Source organism: Scyliorhinus torazame, chromosome 10 (assembly GCF_047496885.1).
Source record: "Scyliorhinus torazame isolate Kashiwa2021f chromosome 10, sScyTor2.1, whole genome shotgun sequence".
Lineage (NCBI taxonomy): Eukaryota > Metazoa > Chordata > Chondrichthyes > Carcharhiniformes > Scyliorhinidae > Scyliorhinus > Scyliorhinus torazame.
The window spans coordinates 87,071,286-87,087,766 of record NC_092716.1 but is presented as its reverse complement, the minus strand read 5'-3'; the positions used below and the strand labels follow the sequence as shown (position 1 = coordinate 87,087,766).

The 16,481-nt window shown below is 47.1% G+C and overlaps 1 protein-coding gene across 2 annotated transcripts in view; it reads right to left on the bottom strand.

The window, feature by feature from the left end:
* Window positions 1–16,481, bottom strand: part of LOC140430716 (BTB/POZ domain-containing protein KCTD19-like) — a 200,582-nt gene that overhangs the window by 10,440 nt on the left and 173,661 nt on the right. For both annotated transcript variants that reach the window (XM_072518382.1, XM_072518383.1), the window contains one exon: window positions 6,023–6,124. In XM_072518382.1, the coding sequence (XP_072374483.1) occupies window positions 6,023–6,124 (102 nt within the window). The remainder of the gene's footprint in view (window positions 1–6,022; window positions 6,125–16,481) is intronic.

Genomic DNA, 16,481 nt, shown 5'->3' with positions numbered 1-16,481 from the left:
CCGGCCCTGGCAGAAACCCTATGTCAATCCTGGAGCATTCTTTCTGCACAGTTTTACAATAAACTAACATATTGAGGTTTCGGTCAAGTATCCTAGCCACTTAACAAATTTACAGCTGAGGGGTGTTGCGCAATTAAATGGACAGATCTGTCCTTGCACATAGTCAAAGGAAATTATCCAGCACTAATGGGAAGAACTTGGCTGGAAAAAAGAGATTAAATTGGGTGGAGATAAATCTCATGACAGATCCCAAATCAGACCTATCCATAATATTGAAGAAACATGCCATTGTCTTCAACAGTGAGCTAGGAAGCATGAAGGATATCAAAAGACAGCTGAAGATCAAGGAAGTATGTCAGGCAAGGTGCTTAAAGCAGTGTTCTTCAAACTTGTTTTCCGGGGACCTATTTTTACCACCGGCCAACCTTCGGGACCCAACCCAGCTGACCTTTGGGACCCAACCCAGCTGACCATCGCGACCCACGATTTTCTCTTACCTTGTTTGCTGCTGGTTTTGGGTCCCTTTGGCCCTTGTACACGCTCCTCCATCGGAACCTGTTGGATGAAGGTGAAGCCTTCCGGTGTTGGAAAGTATGGCGTCTCCATCTGTCTAAAGTTCGGCATTTTTTCCTGTAAAGTTTTATCAAATAAACCCCCCCCCCCCCCCCCCGAACTTGTGTAAAAAAAAATTTTAATGAATAAAATAAATTTAAAAAATAAAAATTAAATGAATAAAATAAATGAATAAAAAAAACCCGAACTTGTAAAACAAAAAGCTGCGACCATTTTAAAAAATAGCGGCCGTTTTGCTCGTGCGTGCCGATGATCGTGCGCAATGCGGCCGCTATTTTTACATGTTCATGGCCATTTTAAAGGCCGCTTGCAGCCGGCGTTTTTAAAAGCTGGCTGTTGCGCGGGGATTTGCGCGATCGGGAGCGCCATGAAGGACGGCTCCGTGACCCACCACGGGTCGCACCCCCGAGTTTGAAGAACACTGGCTTAAAGGGTAGGTCAGTACTGTACACACAGTCCTAAAATAGAGGCAAAAATAGAACAGCTAGTCCGAACGAGAGTCATTGGACTCAGTAATTGGTCTATGCCAATTAATTGGGCTATACTGATTGTACCCATGATGAAAAGATGGATCTGCAAGCAATAGTGGCAATTTTAACGTCACTATTAATCCTGTACCGTGCACAGCAGTACCCACTATCCCTATTCGCTGGGTTGGTTGGCGGCCAACACTTCAGTAAAATTGACCTCTGTCAAGCATATCTTTAAATGAATGTGGACGGGATTCACAACAGATCTTGATGTTTGTGGCACACAAAAGGTAATTTTAAAACAGAAGATTACCATTTGGCATCACTTCAGCTCCAGTGTGTGTGACACTTGGGAGATGTTACAAAATTAAATCGAAGATGTAGTGGGCAGTTTAGGGGTTAACAGCGTGAGGCTAAAACTGCTTGCACCCACACCTGGCCTGAATTACATGGTCCTATTTAGACAAACTCGTTAATGGAAGTTGGTAGGATATCCCTGTTCAGCCAGAGTGATTCACTCAAGACGCATTGGCCTCCACGGCACTCATCTGACCAGCCATCAGCCCATTATGGAGTATGATGGCCTCTTCTGTCCATAAATCTAAGGGTAGTTGTGTAAACGGGAGTGGGTAATCAAAACCCTAGATAGCAATGTTGAGTTCTGGACACGTCGGGTCAGAAGCAACTTCGAGGGGCTGGGCAGATCTTAGAGAGATAAAATAAACCTGTTCGAACAGATGGAAGCAGAGGTATTTGGAAACTGATCGAGGGAGGCCATGAAGAAACTGGAGACAGGCTTTCGAAAAGGGTCTGAAGGGGATTCACAAACAGCAGGAATATATTCTGGGAATGCAAATATAATTTTTGCCTTTCTGTGTAACTGGAACATAGAGCTGTATGTTGCTCTTTAATGGGAAATCATGTGTTAGGGTTAAGAGATACATACAAGCTGTTCTTGTTTTGTTCAAAGTTTAAATATTGTTTTTCTTTTGTTATAATAGAGTTTTGTTTGTAAAAATAACCAAGCCCTATTTCTCATGCAATCACTCCAGGAAAGAATCGATCTTTCCAAATAGTCTAAAAATAAAATATAGTTCTGGTCCAGTATCTTCGCTACTGTTGGGACCTGGTCTACCATCTGTTACACCAGCATTGTTCCAATGAGCTATGGACCAAATATTAAGCAGATTAGACAGAGTCCAGTGTTACCTGGAATGACATCTTGGTTATTGGGAAGAATGAGGAAGAACACTTCTGCAACTTAGATGCCACACTCTAGTGATTACAAGATTATGGATTAAGAGTGCAAAAAGACAAATGTGAATTTCTCTAATCTTCAAATGAATACCTGGGGCATGTCATTGGTGTCAAGAGACTGAATAAATCACCTTTGAAAGTCAAAGCCATTACTATGGCACCGCACCTCAAAATGTCAACAAACTTCAATCTTTCTTAGGCTTACTAAATTACTCCAAAAGGTTTGCCCCTAATCTGGCAACTATTCTAAAACCCTTGCACAATCTACTGTGTCAAATAAAAAGTGAAAATGGGAGAAACAATGTGAGAGCATTCATTCAAGCCAATGGGGCTACTCAAGTCCGAAGTCCTGACACACCTTGATCCAAATTTACCCCTGCAACTGGCACGTGACGCATCAACTTATGGGATTGTGGCAAGATGCTTAAAGGCAAGGTCAGTGCCATACTCACTCAGACCATGGTAGAGGCAGAAATAGAACAGCTGGTCAGAATGGGAATCATTGAACACAGTAATTGGGCTACGCCGATTAATGCCCCCACATAAAGAAAAGCCGATAGCCTTTACATAGAGGACCTTGCATAAAACCAAAAGCAATTTTGGGTAGATAGAGAAAGAAGCTCAGGAATCATTTTTGGAATAAAACGGTTCTACCAATTCCTGTACAAGAGCGAATTCACTTTACCGATGGACCATCGTCCATTAACAACTATTATTGGACCTCATATGGGGATTCTATCACTGGCAATGAGCAGAATCCGGAGGTGGGAATTGCTCTTGTCAGCACACACATACACGATCAAGTATCACAGTCAAACCTTTATGGGTACGCAGATGGACTCTCCAGCCTACCCTTACCAAATAGTTAATTGACAAGCAGTTTGTGTGGAAACATTTTCTACTTAGAGAAAGATAATACTCTGCTGCAGGACAGGTGAAAAGCAGAAATGATCCAGTACTGTCAGAGGTTGTGGACATGGTTCTTTGAAGCAAAAGTTCAGGAGCAAACCGGAGTTATAGTCATATTCCACCCAAAGACTGGAGTTATCCTTACAGGCAGTTTTTCTCCTCTGGGGAATGAGAGTCAACTTTCGACCATTGTATTGTAAGGATGGAGGAGATAGCCAGGAGCTATTTTTACTGACTGGGGCTATATGCCAAATTCAAGAAGGCAAGAATATGGAACCCGTTTCCATTAGTCCCACTGTACCCTTGGGAATGGCCAGAAGAGACCTGCCAATTGTTGATTTTGCAGGACCATTTGAAGGGCGGATGTTTCTCATTCTAGTCGATGCTTACTCAAAATGCCCTGAAGTTGCCATCATTAATTCAATGTGATTGGAGAAAACAATTGAGAGATTGTGTGAAATGTTCAGATTCGGTTACCCTGAACAACCATAATAGACCACAATTCCTATCTCAAAGAGTTCATAAACTACATGAAGGAAAAGGGAATTCAACCCATCCGGTCTGCTCCTTATCACCCTGCCACAAATGGGTTAGCAGAATGTTTTGTACAGATGATGAAACATTTGTTTAAGGCAACCTGAGAACAAGGTTCATTATCTAATTGTTTGAATCAATTCCTGCTCACGGACAGGGATATACTGCTCACTGAACAACCCAAGTTTCTCCGGCGTTGCTAATGGTTAAATGTCAACTACGCACAGCATTAGATTTGCTAAAACTACCCAAGAAAAAATAAATTGTTGAGAAAAAAGTAGCAGGATCAGGTCATACGGCAGAAGAACAAGGTGAAAAATCGTTTTACCAGGGGTTCTGAAATTCTGGCAAGAAATTGCACCACAGGTGAAAAGTGGATTCCTGCCACCGTCTTCACACACACAGGACTGGTCTCCTACACCGTACGAACCCAAGACAATGTCATATGCAGAAGGCATTCAACTTTTGGTGACAAGAACCAATCCGCCAGAGGGCGGATCGACAGAGTCCAAATCTAGCTGTGCTAGAGATGACCTGGACCTTCCTGAGAACCTGACACCAAACCAACTGGGGAAAACAGCACCTCAATTGCGAATTAAACACGGAGTTAACCACATATCACTATGTCGACTCCAGTTAAGATAACCATTGACGACACTCACACCAAGCCAAAGACACCAGAGGTTGCAGCAAGTACTAAAATGCAGACACCCGAAGTTTGACAACAGACATAGGACGACCTTGGAAAATCTGGTCTTGTCTGCTCTTATGTGATTGATTTTTCATGTTGTTAATCGATTGTTAATGTTATACTGTTTATTGTATCAGGGGCCTTTGATTTAAAGAGGGAGAAAATATTGTGCATTCATAGTGTTTCCTCAGAAGCAGTCTTGTAACTGAACTGGGTCACTTTAAGAAAACGATTGTGTGGACAAATGGGCAGTCTAACATCGCAGCCTGTAGTGTTAACATCTACCATTTGGTTGAATCTCCAGTGCCTGCAGACTCCGTCTTGAATCCACCACAGTATGCTCCACATACAAATTATCTATAATTAAATAAAGTTTTCTGAAACTAAGAAATTCCGATGGCGCCAACACTTATTTTACTGTTTAAAATCAGAAATAAAAATGAGTAATAAAAACAGAAAATTCCGGAAATACTAAACAGGTATAATCAATATCAATGAAGCAAGAATCATAGTTATTTTTCAGGTCAATGAACTGAGCATAAAGTTTGGTCTGGATTATGCGCTTCCTTGCCGGTGGATTTGAAGGTCCAAGGGTTGTTGGAAAACTCCAGCGGGTGACTGGCCAATCGGTCCATCCCTGCCCTCCTATAATTTTACCAGTGGTAAGATTGGCACAGGCAGCCTGCCTGCTAGATGGCCAATTGAGGCACTCAAGTGAGCAATTAATGCCCACTTAATGACCTCACCGAGCTATCATCAAGATCTAACCAGTGGCAGGTGAAGCCTTGTCAAGCATCCAACCCAGCAACTTTCCCTCCATGGACTGGTAGTGGGCAGACGGGATCCCACCGCTCATTTCAGTGCCCTGAAAAAACCAGCACATTCTCTCCGCAGATGCTAACTGGCCTGAATATTTCCAGCATTGCTGGTATTTTGTTAAATACAGATTAATGTTTAATGAACACTCTTTGTCAATGAGAAGTCTCTAGATGTGAATTTTCCTCTTCTCTACTCAGATGCTCTAAATTTGTTGTATATTTCCAGCACACTTCATTTTTTTCAATACCATAACTTGAATGAATAATGCTCTTAAAATCATAGCTACCATTTTTCATCTGCCTTTACTTCTCCCTCCAGCACCACTGCTATGCTCAGACACTCTGGGCAGGATTCTCCCAGCTACATGCTTCTTGGTGGCGGAAAGCAGCCCACCATTTGGCGGCAGCAGGATTCTCTGATCCTGTCAATGAGAATTCCCATTAAAGCCACCCCATGCGGTCAGGAAACCCGTGGCGGGGAGATGCTGGCAGCAGGATCAGAAAATCCCGCCGACGTGAACAGCCTGAGAATTCAAGCCTCCATCCCAACCAGTAGTGCTCATTCCTAATTTGCTCCACAAGAGGTTCTGAATTGTTATGGGGAAAATCAACCAAGTCACTAAATATCGGTTGGTTTTTCTTTTCTACTGTACTAAAGTTGATTACAAAAAACATAGGACTTGCATGGCAATTGCTTCATGTTAGTGATAAACTTATGTAAAGGAAGATTAGGATAAGAAATCCATGGTCAAATGTCGTTTATTACTCACCGTTAACCATTTCACCAACTTGTCATGTGACTGCTTTTGGTTCTTGAAGACGTTTAAATTTAGCAACTTAGACACAAATATTTCTGGTGCTATTTCTTCTGTCTTAAAATACAAAAATTAGGGTTTTAAAAGTTGCATCCTAAATTATAATTATTCAATTACTTTATAAGTGTGATGCAGCAGATTGCAGAATAATGCTCACTAACCAGCACATTCACTTTGGTGAAATATAAATGTTTCTTACAATATATGTTTGAAAATGTTAATAATATTTCTACAGAATATAAGCATTTAATATTCTCATGGAATACAGCTATGGATATAAAATATCTATTCAACTGAAGCCATACCCATCCACTCTGTCCAGACCACTCATGGTTTTGAACACCTCTATCAAATTTCCCCTCAACCTACTCTTCTCTGAGGAAAACAATCCCAACCTCGTAAATGTAGTCTCTCAACCCTGGACGCATTCGCAGAAATCTGTTCTGCACCCTCTCCAATGCCTTCACATCCTTCCAAAAGTGTGGTGTTCAGAATTTGGCACAATTCTTACGTCGAGGTTGAACTTGTGTTATTCAAAGATTCACCATAAATTCCTGGTTTTTGTATTCTATGCCTCTATTCATAAAGTCCAGGACTCTGGTTGCCTTTTTAACCACTTTCTCAACATGCCCTGCCACCTTCATACACCCCCAAATCCCTCTACTCCTACAGCACTTTTAGAGTTATATCCTTTTGTATTGCTTTTTCTCTTTCCAGCTAAAATGACTCCTTACACTCCTCTGCATTAAATTTCATCTGCCACATTCCACCATCCTGTCTTTCTCGGTAAAGGCAAATGAAAAATTACGGGGAGGCGGTGGCGTCGTGGTATTGTCGCTGGACTAGTCAACCAAAGGCCCAGTGTAATGCTCTGGGGACCCAGGTTCAAATCCTGCTACTGCAGTTGGTGAGATTTGAATTAAATAAAAACCTGGAATTAAAAGTCTAATGATGGCCATGAAACCATTTTTGATGTCATAAAAACCCACCTGGTTCACTAATGTCCTTTAGGAAAGGAAATCTGTCATCCTTAACTGGTGTGGCCTACATGTGACTCCACAGTAATGTGGTTGACTCTTAACTGCTCCCTCAAGGGCAATTAGGGATGGGTCCCATGAACAATTGTTTTAAATGCTTATTTAGTATCTCAGCCATGCCCTCTGCCAACGTGCTTAAATCTTCCTTTTGGTCTCAAATTGAACCACCTCATTTTACTATTTAAAAGCCGTTAAAATACTTTGGATTTCCTTCTACGTTGGTTATCTATCCCTTCTCATACTCTCTATTTGCTGCTCTTATTTCTTGTTTCATTTCCACTCGAAACTTTCTATATTTAGCCTATTTCTCACATGTATTATCAATCCGACATTTGTCATACTCAAATGCTTCATTTTCTGCTTCATCCAAGGAGCTCCAGCTTTGTTTCTGCTACATTACCGACCGGGTGGAATATAGATCAATCATACCTGAACTATCTCCTCTTTAAAGGCAGCCCATTGTTCAATTCAGTTCTGCCTGTGAATCTTTGATTCCAATTTATATAGGACAGATCTGTTCTCACCCACATTTAATTATTTTTACTCTAGATTGCTACTTCTTCCTTTCCAAGCTAACCTGAATCTTCCAACACTGTGGTGACTGTTTCCTAAACGTCCCCAACTTATGTTTAATCCACTTGTCCCACTTAATCGCCCTGAATCAGATCCAGCAGTGCTTCCTTTCTTGTTGGACCGGAAATATAGGCCGGGATTCTACAAGCTTCCGCTCCGAAATTGCACTCGGCGCGGGGGCAGAGAATGGGGCCTCAGATCCGCGATCGGGTCCGACACCAGGACGCGATACTCTGACGACTGGAGAATCGGCGGCAGTCGCGTGGTCAACCCGGCGCCAATCGGGGGCTGTTGAAAGAGGCCCCCGCGGCGATTCACCACGGGTCGACCGGCCGAGTTCCCACTGGCATGGTTCACATATGGTTCCACCTGGCGGGAGCTCAGCATCGTGGCTGTGGTGGCCGTCCTGGTGGGGGGGGGCGGGGGCTCCACGATGGTCAGGCCCGATATCGGGGGCCACCGATCGTCGGGCGTGTGCAATCTGGGGGGGGGGGCCTACCTTCGTCTGCGCCAGGCCACTGTGTGGCTCTGCCGTGTTGCGCGGTGCGAATCCGCGCGGACCCGCGGCAAGCAGTGCAGGGCCACGTACAGCAGCTGGAGCAGCGTGGAGCACTCTGGCGTCGTGATGGCCCCCTGTGGGCTACAGAATCACTGGGCCAAAAGTCGTTGATGGCATGAAACACTCCAGTGTTTACACCGGCGTCGACACTTAGCCGCGTTTTTAGAGAATCCCGGCCATAGTATCTAGAAAACGTACCTGAACATACTTCAGAAATTCTTCGCCATTTACACTGTTACCGTCCCACATTATATTAGGATAACAAGTCCCCCATTGTAACTTCTCTTTGCGCCTCTCCCTAATTTCCTGACAGATCTGTTCCTCTATAATTTTCCCACTAGTTGGTGACCCCAGTGTAAAAGGGACCTTTATGACTTCTGGTGGCGGCCATGGAGTGACGGTCGCACATTTGGCAGCTCCCGCTCATGGTGGTCTTTTTGTGGCTTTTACGCCGGATTGTTGCAGGAATTTTGTAAAGTAAAGGTGTAGAAGTGAGAACAGAAGGTGGGGACCCCTAGTTTATGGAGCTTCAGTCCAGAAACAAATCGGAAAAGGAGGTACCAGAGGGTGCTGAGGAGCAGATATTGAGTGTGGAAATGGCAGGTGCACAGGGTCTGGCCCTGTCAGCTCAGTGGTCAACGGCCCAGTTGGTGAGCTTCCTAAATCAGAAGTTCATCCAACAACGTGAAGTGTGTGTGGAGGACCTGGCCCGGGCAGTGGACTCGATCAAGGCAGTGGTTGACCATGTGGAGACGAGACTGACGACCCAGGGACAGGCGGTCCAAGGACTGGAGGAGCTGCCGGTGGAACGTGAGGAGCAGTCCACCTCAATAGCAGCAGAGATTGGGATGCTGCAAGACCAGCAGAAGTGACTGCTGGAAAAAGTGGAGGACTTAGAGAACCGTTCTCGGAGGCAGAACTTTCGGATTGTGGGTCTGCCAGAAGGTAGAGAAGGATTGGACGCTGGTGCGTATATGGGTAAGATGTTGGAGAAGCTGCTTGGAGAAGGTGTGTTCAACAGACCGTTGGGAGGTGGACCGGGCGCACAGGGCGCTGATGCGCAAGCCCTAGGGGGGTGAGCCTTAGAGGGCGATGGTGGTACGATTGCATCGGTTCCTGGACAAAGAACGTATTATGAGGTGGGCCAGGCGGATGAGGCAATGTACGTGGGAGGATGTCGAGATCTGGGTGTACCAGGACCTGGGAGCAGAACTTGCAAAGAGGAGGGCGAGCTTTAATAAGGTCAAATAGGCCCTCTATAAGAAGGGCATAAAGTTTGGACTGCTGTACCCTGCCTGCCTATGGGTGACCTATGAGGGCCAGGAACTGTACTTTGGCTCGGCTGAGGATGCAGTAGACTTTATGAAAGAGAATAAACTGATAGGAGAAGGAGGACCTTGAACTTTGACTGCAGGGAACTAAGCCATGCTTTGTAAAACTTGTAACTTTTCATTTGCTATGTTCGGACATATCTCAGAGGTTCTGTTTGTTTCTTTTCATTTTTTCGGTTCTGTTTGGGAATAGGTTAGTATATGGTACTTTATTAAGGGAGATGGGGTGAACCTTTGTGCTCAGACCTTGGAAGGGATATTTTGTTTGTTTTTGCTTCTTGCCTTTGTTTTGGCTGCACTAAGAGCAGGGGGCGGGGAGGAGAATCACTGGGGGGTAGGATGCTAGGTGCCAAGGGCGTGGGCTGCCAGGCTAGCTGGGAGGGCTAGTTCACGAAAGCAAAGTGGGGGGTGAGCTGAAGAACGATGGGGGTGGGGTGGGGAGGGGGGCGGGGAGTAGACTGCTGACGGGGAGGGAACTTTCAAGGTGGAGGAGGAGGGTTGATGATGGTAGTCGCCTGAGGGCAAGCCAGGAGAGGTGTGGGACATGGGCCAAAGACTGGCCTAGGAGAGGTTATGGCTGATCAGCAGGGGAGGGGGGAGGGGTGCCCTGCAACCAGGCTCATCACATGGAACATTCGTGGACTGAATGGGCCAGTCAAAAGGGCTTGTGTATTCGCGCACTTGAGGCAACTGAAGGCGGACGTGGCTATGTTGCAGGAGACACATTTGAAGGTGGGGGACCAGATTATGTTGAGGAAGGGATGGGTCGGGCAGGTGTTCCATTCGGGATTGGACTTTAAAACAAGGGAAAATAAGGGAAATCGATGCCTGCGATAACGTTGGGGGGAGCACTCCAGTTCCTTAAAACAAGTGGGGTGGCGATCCTGGTCAATAAACGGGTGGCATTCGAGGTGGGGAAGATAGAGGCGGACCCGTGGGATAGATTCATTATGGTTAGTGGGAAGCTGGAGGTAATGGCCGTGGTATTGGTGAATATATATGCCCCAAACTGGAATGACGTTGAGTTTATTAGGAGTGTGCTAGGGAAGATCCCGGACCTGGATTCACATCGACTGATTATGGGGGAAGACTTTAACACGGTCCTGGGTCTGAGGCTGGGTCGGTCGAGTCCCAGGTCTGGAAAGGTATCAGCTATGGCAAAGGAGCTGTGGAGGTTCATGGAGCGCATGTGGGGGGGTGGATCAGTGGAGATTCGGGAGGCCAAGGAGTAAGGAGTTTTCATTTTACTCCCATGTGCAGAAGGTGTACTCCCGGATAGACTTCTTTGTGCTGGACAAAACGCTGCTGGCTGAGATGGTGGATACTGAATATTCAGCAATTGTGGTGTCAGACCACGTCCCACACTGGGTAGACCTTAAAGTTAGCAAAGGGAAGGCCCAGCGGCCACAATGGAGGTTAGATGTGGAGCTGCTAGCGGAGGATAAAGTGTGCGAGCGGGTGAGGGAGGCCATTCGGGGATACATAAGGATCAAAATCACGGGTGAGATCTCGGCTGGGATGGTGTGGGAGGCACTGAAGGCGGTTATTAGCGGGGGGGGGAACTCATTTCAATTCGGGCCCATGAGGAGAAGGCTGAATGGGCAGAGTTGGACAGGCTGGTAGGCAAACTTTTACAGGTGGACAGGAGGTATGCGGAGTATCCGGATGATGGGCTTCTGAAGGAATGTCAGAGACTGCAGCTGGAATTTGGGCTCCTGTCGACAGGTAAGGCGGAGGGACAGCTGAGGAGGGTTAAGGGGGTGGTCTATGAATATGGGGAAAAAGCCAGCAAGATGCTAGCGCAGCAGCTGAGGAAACAGGAGGCGGCAAGAGACATTGGGAAAGTAAAGGATACAGGGGGGGGATCCGGCAGAGGTGAATGATGTGTTTCGGGAATTATACAGTGGATTATATAAATCGGAACCCCCAGCCAGGGAGGAGGGTATGAAGGGATTTTGGGGGGGGGGGGGGGGCTGGAGTTCCCAAGGATAGATGAGGAGTTGGTAGAAGGCTTGGGAGCCCCAATTGGGCTTGGGGAGGTTGTAGACGGGTTGGGGGCGATGCAATTGGCTAAGGACCCGGGACCTGATGGATATCTGGTTGAGTCCTATAAAAAGTTTTCCGGGTTGCTGGGGCCGCTCCTGGTAAAGGCTTTTAATGAGTCTAAGGAGCTGGGCATGCTCCCCCCCAATGGTTATCGCAGGCATCGATTTACCTTATTTTGAAGCGGGAGAATGATCCAGAAAGTTGTGGGTCGTTTAGGCCGATCTCCCTTTTAAATGTGGATGCGAAATTGATGGCAAAGATCTTGGTAGGCGCATAGAGGATTCTATCCCGGGGGTAATAGTGGAGGACCAGACGGGATTTATGAAGGGACATCACTTGACGTCCAATATTAGATGGCACCTAAACATGATATTGATGCCAGCAGAGGGGCACGCGGTCGAGGTGGTGGTGGCCATGGATGCGGAAAAAGTCTTTGATTGGGTAGAATGGAAGTACCTGTGGGATATCCTGGGAAGATTGGGGTTCGGGCAGGGATTTGTGGATTGGATCCGGTTGCTATATCAGGCGAATGCAAGGACCAACCGGGTTCGGTCAGAGTATTTTAGTCTGTGCAGGGGGACAAGGCAGGGTGTCCATTCTCCCCAGTACTGTTTGCCCTGGCCATAGAGCCTTTGGCAATGGCGCTTAGGTCATCAACCATTTGGCAGAGGATAGCGGGGGGGGGGGGTTGGAGCATAGGGTCTCGCTCTAAGAGCGAGGTCTTCACGTTCCAGGCAAGGGGGCAGGAGAGGAGACTGAGGGAGACGTCGTTTAAAGTGTTGGGAAGGAGTTTTAGGTACCTGGGGATTCAGGTGGCAAGGGACTGGGTCAGCTCCAGAAGTTAAATTTGGGCAGGGCGATCGAGCAAATGAAAGGGGACTTCCGTAGGTGGGACGTGCTCCCGTCATTGGCGGGGAGGGTACAGATTGTGAAAGTTACAGTCCACCCAAGATTGCTGTTTGTGTTTCAATGTCTCCCAATCTTAATCTCCAAGGCATTTGATCTCGGGTTTTATATGGGCTGGGAAGGCCCCGAGGGTGAAGGAGGTCCTTCTGGAACGGGGGTGCGGGGAGGGGGCTTGGCCCTTTCGAACTTTATTAATTATTACTGGATGGCGAATATATCGATCGTTAGGAAGTGGGTAGAGGGGTCGGGGTCGGTGAGGGAGCGAGTGGACGTGGCATCTTGTAAGGGCACGAGTCTGGAGACTCTGTTAACGGCACCTCTGCCGTTCTCGCTGGTTCAGTACTCCACAAGCCCAGTGGTAATGGCAGCCCTGAGGGTATGGGGGCAATGGAGGCAGCACATGAGACTGGAGGGGGCGTCAGTGTGGTCACCGATCTGTGATAATCACCAGTTTGCTCGGGGGGGGGGGGGTTGCCGGGTGGGAATGGATTTCAGTACCTGCAGGTGTGGGACTTTGTACGGAGGCAGGTTCCAGGTTTCCTCGCCTCCCCCTAAGGGGACTACAGGATAAGGTGATGTCAAAAACAAGGGTTGGGGAGGGGAAGATGTCGGAAATATATAAGGAATTGATGGAGTGGGAAGGGGTCCCAATTGGGGAGGTGAAGCAGAAATGGGAGGACGAGTTATGGGTGGGTGGGGGGAAAGAGTTGGAAGTCAGACTATGGGAGAAGGCCCTGCGGAGAGTGAACGCGTCCTCGTCGTGTGCCAGGCTTAGCCTGCTCCAGTTCAAGGTGGTCCATAGGGCTCATATGACTGTGGCCCGGATGAGTTGGCTTTTCGAGTCGGTGCGGGAGGAGTCCTGCAAATCATGTACATCTGTTTTAGGCGTGTCGAAAGCTGAGGGGATTTTGGCAGGGATTCTCAGATGTCATGTCAGAGGTCCTGGAAGGGAGGATGACTCCGAGTCCAGAGGTGGCAATATTTGGAGTGTCGGAAGATCCGGGAGCCCCGGGGGGGGTAAGGAGGCAGACGTTTTGGACTTTGCCTCCCTGGTGGCCCGGAGATGGATTTTTCTGGGATGGAGGGACTCGGAGCCTTCAAAGTCAAGAGTGTGGGTTAATGACATGGCAGGGTTTCTTAGACTAGAGAAGATTAAGTTCACCTTAAGGGGTTCAATACAGGGGTTCGCATGGAAGTGGCAGCCGTTCATCGATTTCTTTATGGAAAACTGACCATCAGAAGAAGGGGGGGGGGGGGGGAGGAAGGCATGGCAGTGAAGAACACAGGTAGGGAATCTAATATATGGGCAGTCAGGAGGTAGGGCGGGGAAAAGTTGGGTATGTTACTGTGAGGTTGTTGCGTGTGCCAGACAGCTTGGTTGTTTAGAGTGTTAAAATGTTAAAATTATAAATGCTTCAATAAAATGTTTTCTAAAAAAAAAAGGGACCTTTATATTTTCTTGACTTTAACAAAATAAACTCTGTTCTTGACCCCACATCCTCTCGCTCCAGCACTTGAAAACTGTACCTTAATTAATAGACCCATGCCGCCTCCTAACTCTCCAGGATCCAAGAACATTCATTTGCTAAAGGAAGGTGGTGTCTCACTAACATTGAATGTGTTTGAAGCGGTAACAAGGAGGGTCCCATGATGGTAGTGCATTTGATGTTGTATATACATATTTTAGCAAGGCTTTTGATTAGGTCCCACATAGCAAATTGATACCAAATGTAAAAGCCATGGGATCCATGGCTAATTGGCACAGCAAGAGAATGGGTGTTTTTATTTTTGACTGGAAGACTATTTCCAGTGGGGTCCATAGGGCTCAGTAGTAGGTCCCTTGCTTTTTGTGCTGTATATCAATGATTTAGACCTAAATGTAGGGGGTATGATTAAGATGGTACAAATATTGGCCATGCAGCTGATAACGAAGGAAAAACTGGTAGACTGCAGGAAGATATGATTGAACACGTCAGGTGAGCAGAACAAAGCAAATGGAGTTCAGTCCAGAAAAGTGTGAGACTATGCATTTGGAGAAGGCTAATGAGGCAAAGGAATAAATAGGATACTGAGAAGTGTAGACAAACAGAGAGACCTTGAAATACAGTGCACAAATCATTGAATGTAACTAAACAGGTAGACAAGGTGATTAAGAAGGCAGATGGGATATTTGTCTTTATTAGCCAAGACATAGGATATGAGTTGGGTGATGTGTTGGGTGCTCTGGATTCGTGGAACACATACAGGCCACCAACACTTAAAATAGTACAACACTATTTTATTAAGTTAGAAACTGTTGAACATACTTTCACTGTTGGTTAACACGATGTTAGATTAAACTAAAGACCTATGCCTGTCCTAACCAATCTATGCACTCAGCATATGGTGAAGAACTGTGTTGAACGCTATAAGCTCTGTCCAACTGAGAGGCTGCATCCTGAATGAGCGGGAACTCTGATGCCCTCTGTCTATATAGTGAGTGTGCTCTAACTGGTGATTGGCTGCGGTGTTGTGTGTGTTGATTGATCTTGCTGTGTGTCCATCAGTGTGTATCTGCACCATGATATGCTGGTGTATATTATGACATCCCCCCTTTTTATAAAAAAAATGTATGTGCGTGGCAATAAATAATGTGTGGTGAGAATGTTCCTAACTACGTGTGGGGTGCGAAGACCTATTTACAGGACTACGTACATGAGAACTAAGCTATTTACATGGGAAGGTGCCTGGTGCAGAGAAGCAGTGTGCAACAAGAGTAACGAGATCAACACTATATACAAACCAGGGAAACGATCAAACAAAGCAACAAAACAATTCAGAGGGTCCATAAATTCAAATAGTTCATAAATTTAGTCTCTGAGGTGGGCGACAAATTCTGGTTGACCGCCTCAAGGGTGGGTCGAGAGCCGCCGGTTCAGGAGTGGGCTGGACTGCGTCAAAGTCAGTGGGAGGCAGAGTGACAGGGAGCTCTGCATAGTCCGTGGCAGGGTCAGCAGGAGGGCGAGGCGACACTGGAGGATCATGTGGCGAGCGTGGAACGAGACGAAGGGCACGTCGATTGCGGCGCAGAATAGAGCCATCCGGTAGACGAACCAGGAACGAGCGGGGGGGCCACCTGCTGAAGGACAACAGCGGTTGCAGACCAGCCACCATCTGGAAGATGGACGCGGACATTGTCATGTGGAGCCAGAGCAGGGAGATCAGCTGCACGGGAGTCATGAGCCACCTTGTGTTGTGCACGAGACAGCTGCATCCGGCGAAGGACCGGAACGTGGTCGAGGTCTGGGACATGGATGGTCCTCAGGGTGCGACTCATGAGTAACTGGGCTGGCGACAGGCCAGTGGACAGTGGGGCGGAGCGATAGGCCAGCAAGGCAAGGTAGAAATCAGACCCAGCATTGGCAGCCTTGCATAGGAGCCGTTTGACGATATGTACTCCCTTCTTTGCTTTGCCGTTGGATTGGGGGTACAGGGGACTGGACGTCACATAGGCAAAATTGTACCGCCTGGCAAAGTTGGACCATTCTTGGCTGGTGAAGCAGGGGCCATTGTCCGACATAACTGTGAGCAGGATGCCGTGACGAGCAAAGGTTTCTTTACATGCACGAATACAGACGAGGTGAGGTCGTGCAACCGTATCACCACCGGGTAATTCGAAAAGTAGTCCACGATCAGGACATAGTCTCTACCCAGCGCGTGGAACAGGTCGATGCCCACCTTGGTCCATGGTGACGTGACCAACTCATGGTCTCACGTGGTTGGGCCGGCTAGAAGCGCTGACAAGTGGGGCAGTTGAGCACTGTGTTGGCTATGTCCTCATTAATGCCTGGCCAGTACACTGCCTCTCGGGCCCGTCGGCGGCACTTTTCCACGCCAAGGTGGCCCTCGTGTAGTTGTTCCAGGACAAGCTGGCGCATGCTATGCGGGATGCCAATGCGGTCCAGTTTTAGAAGAACCCCGTC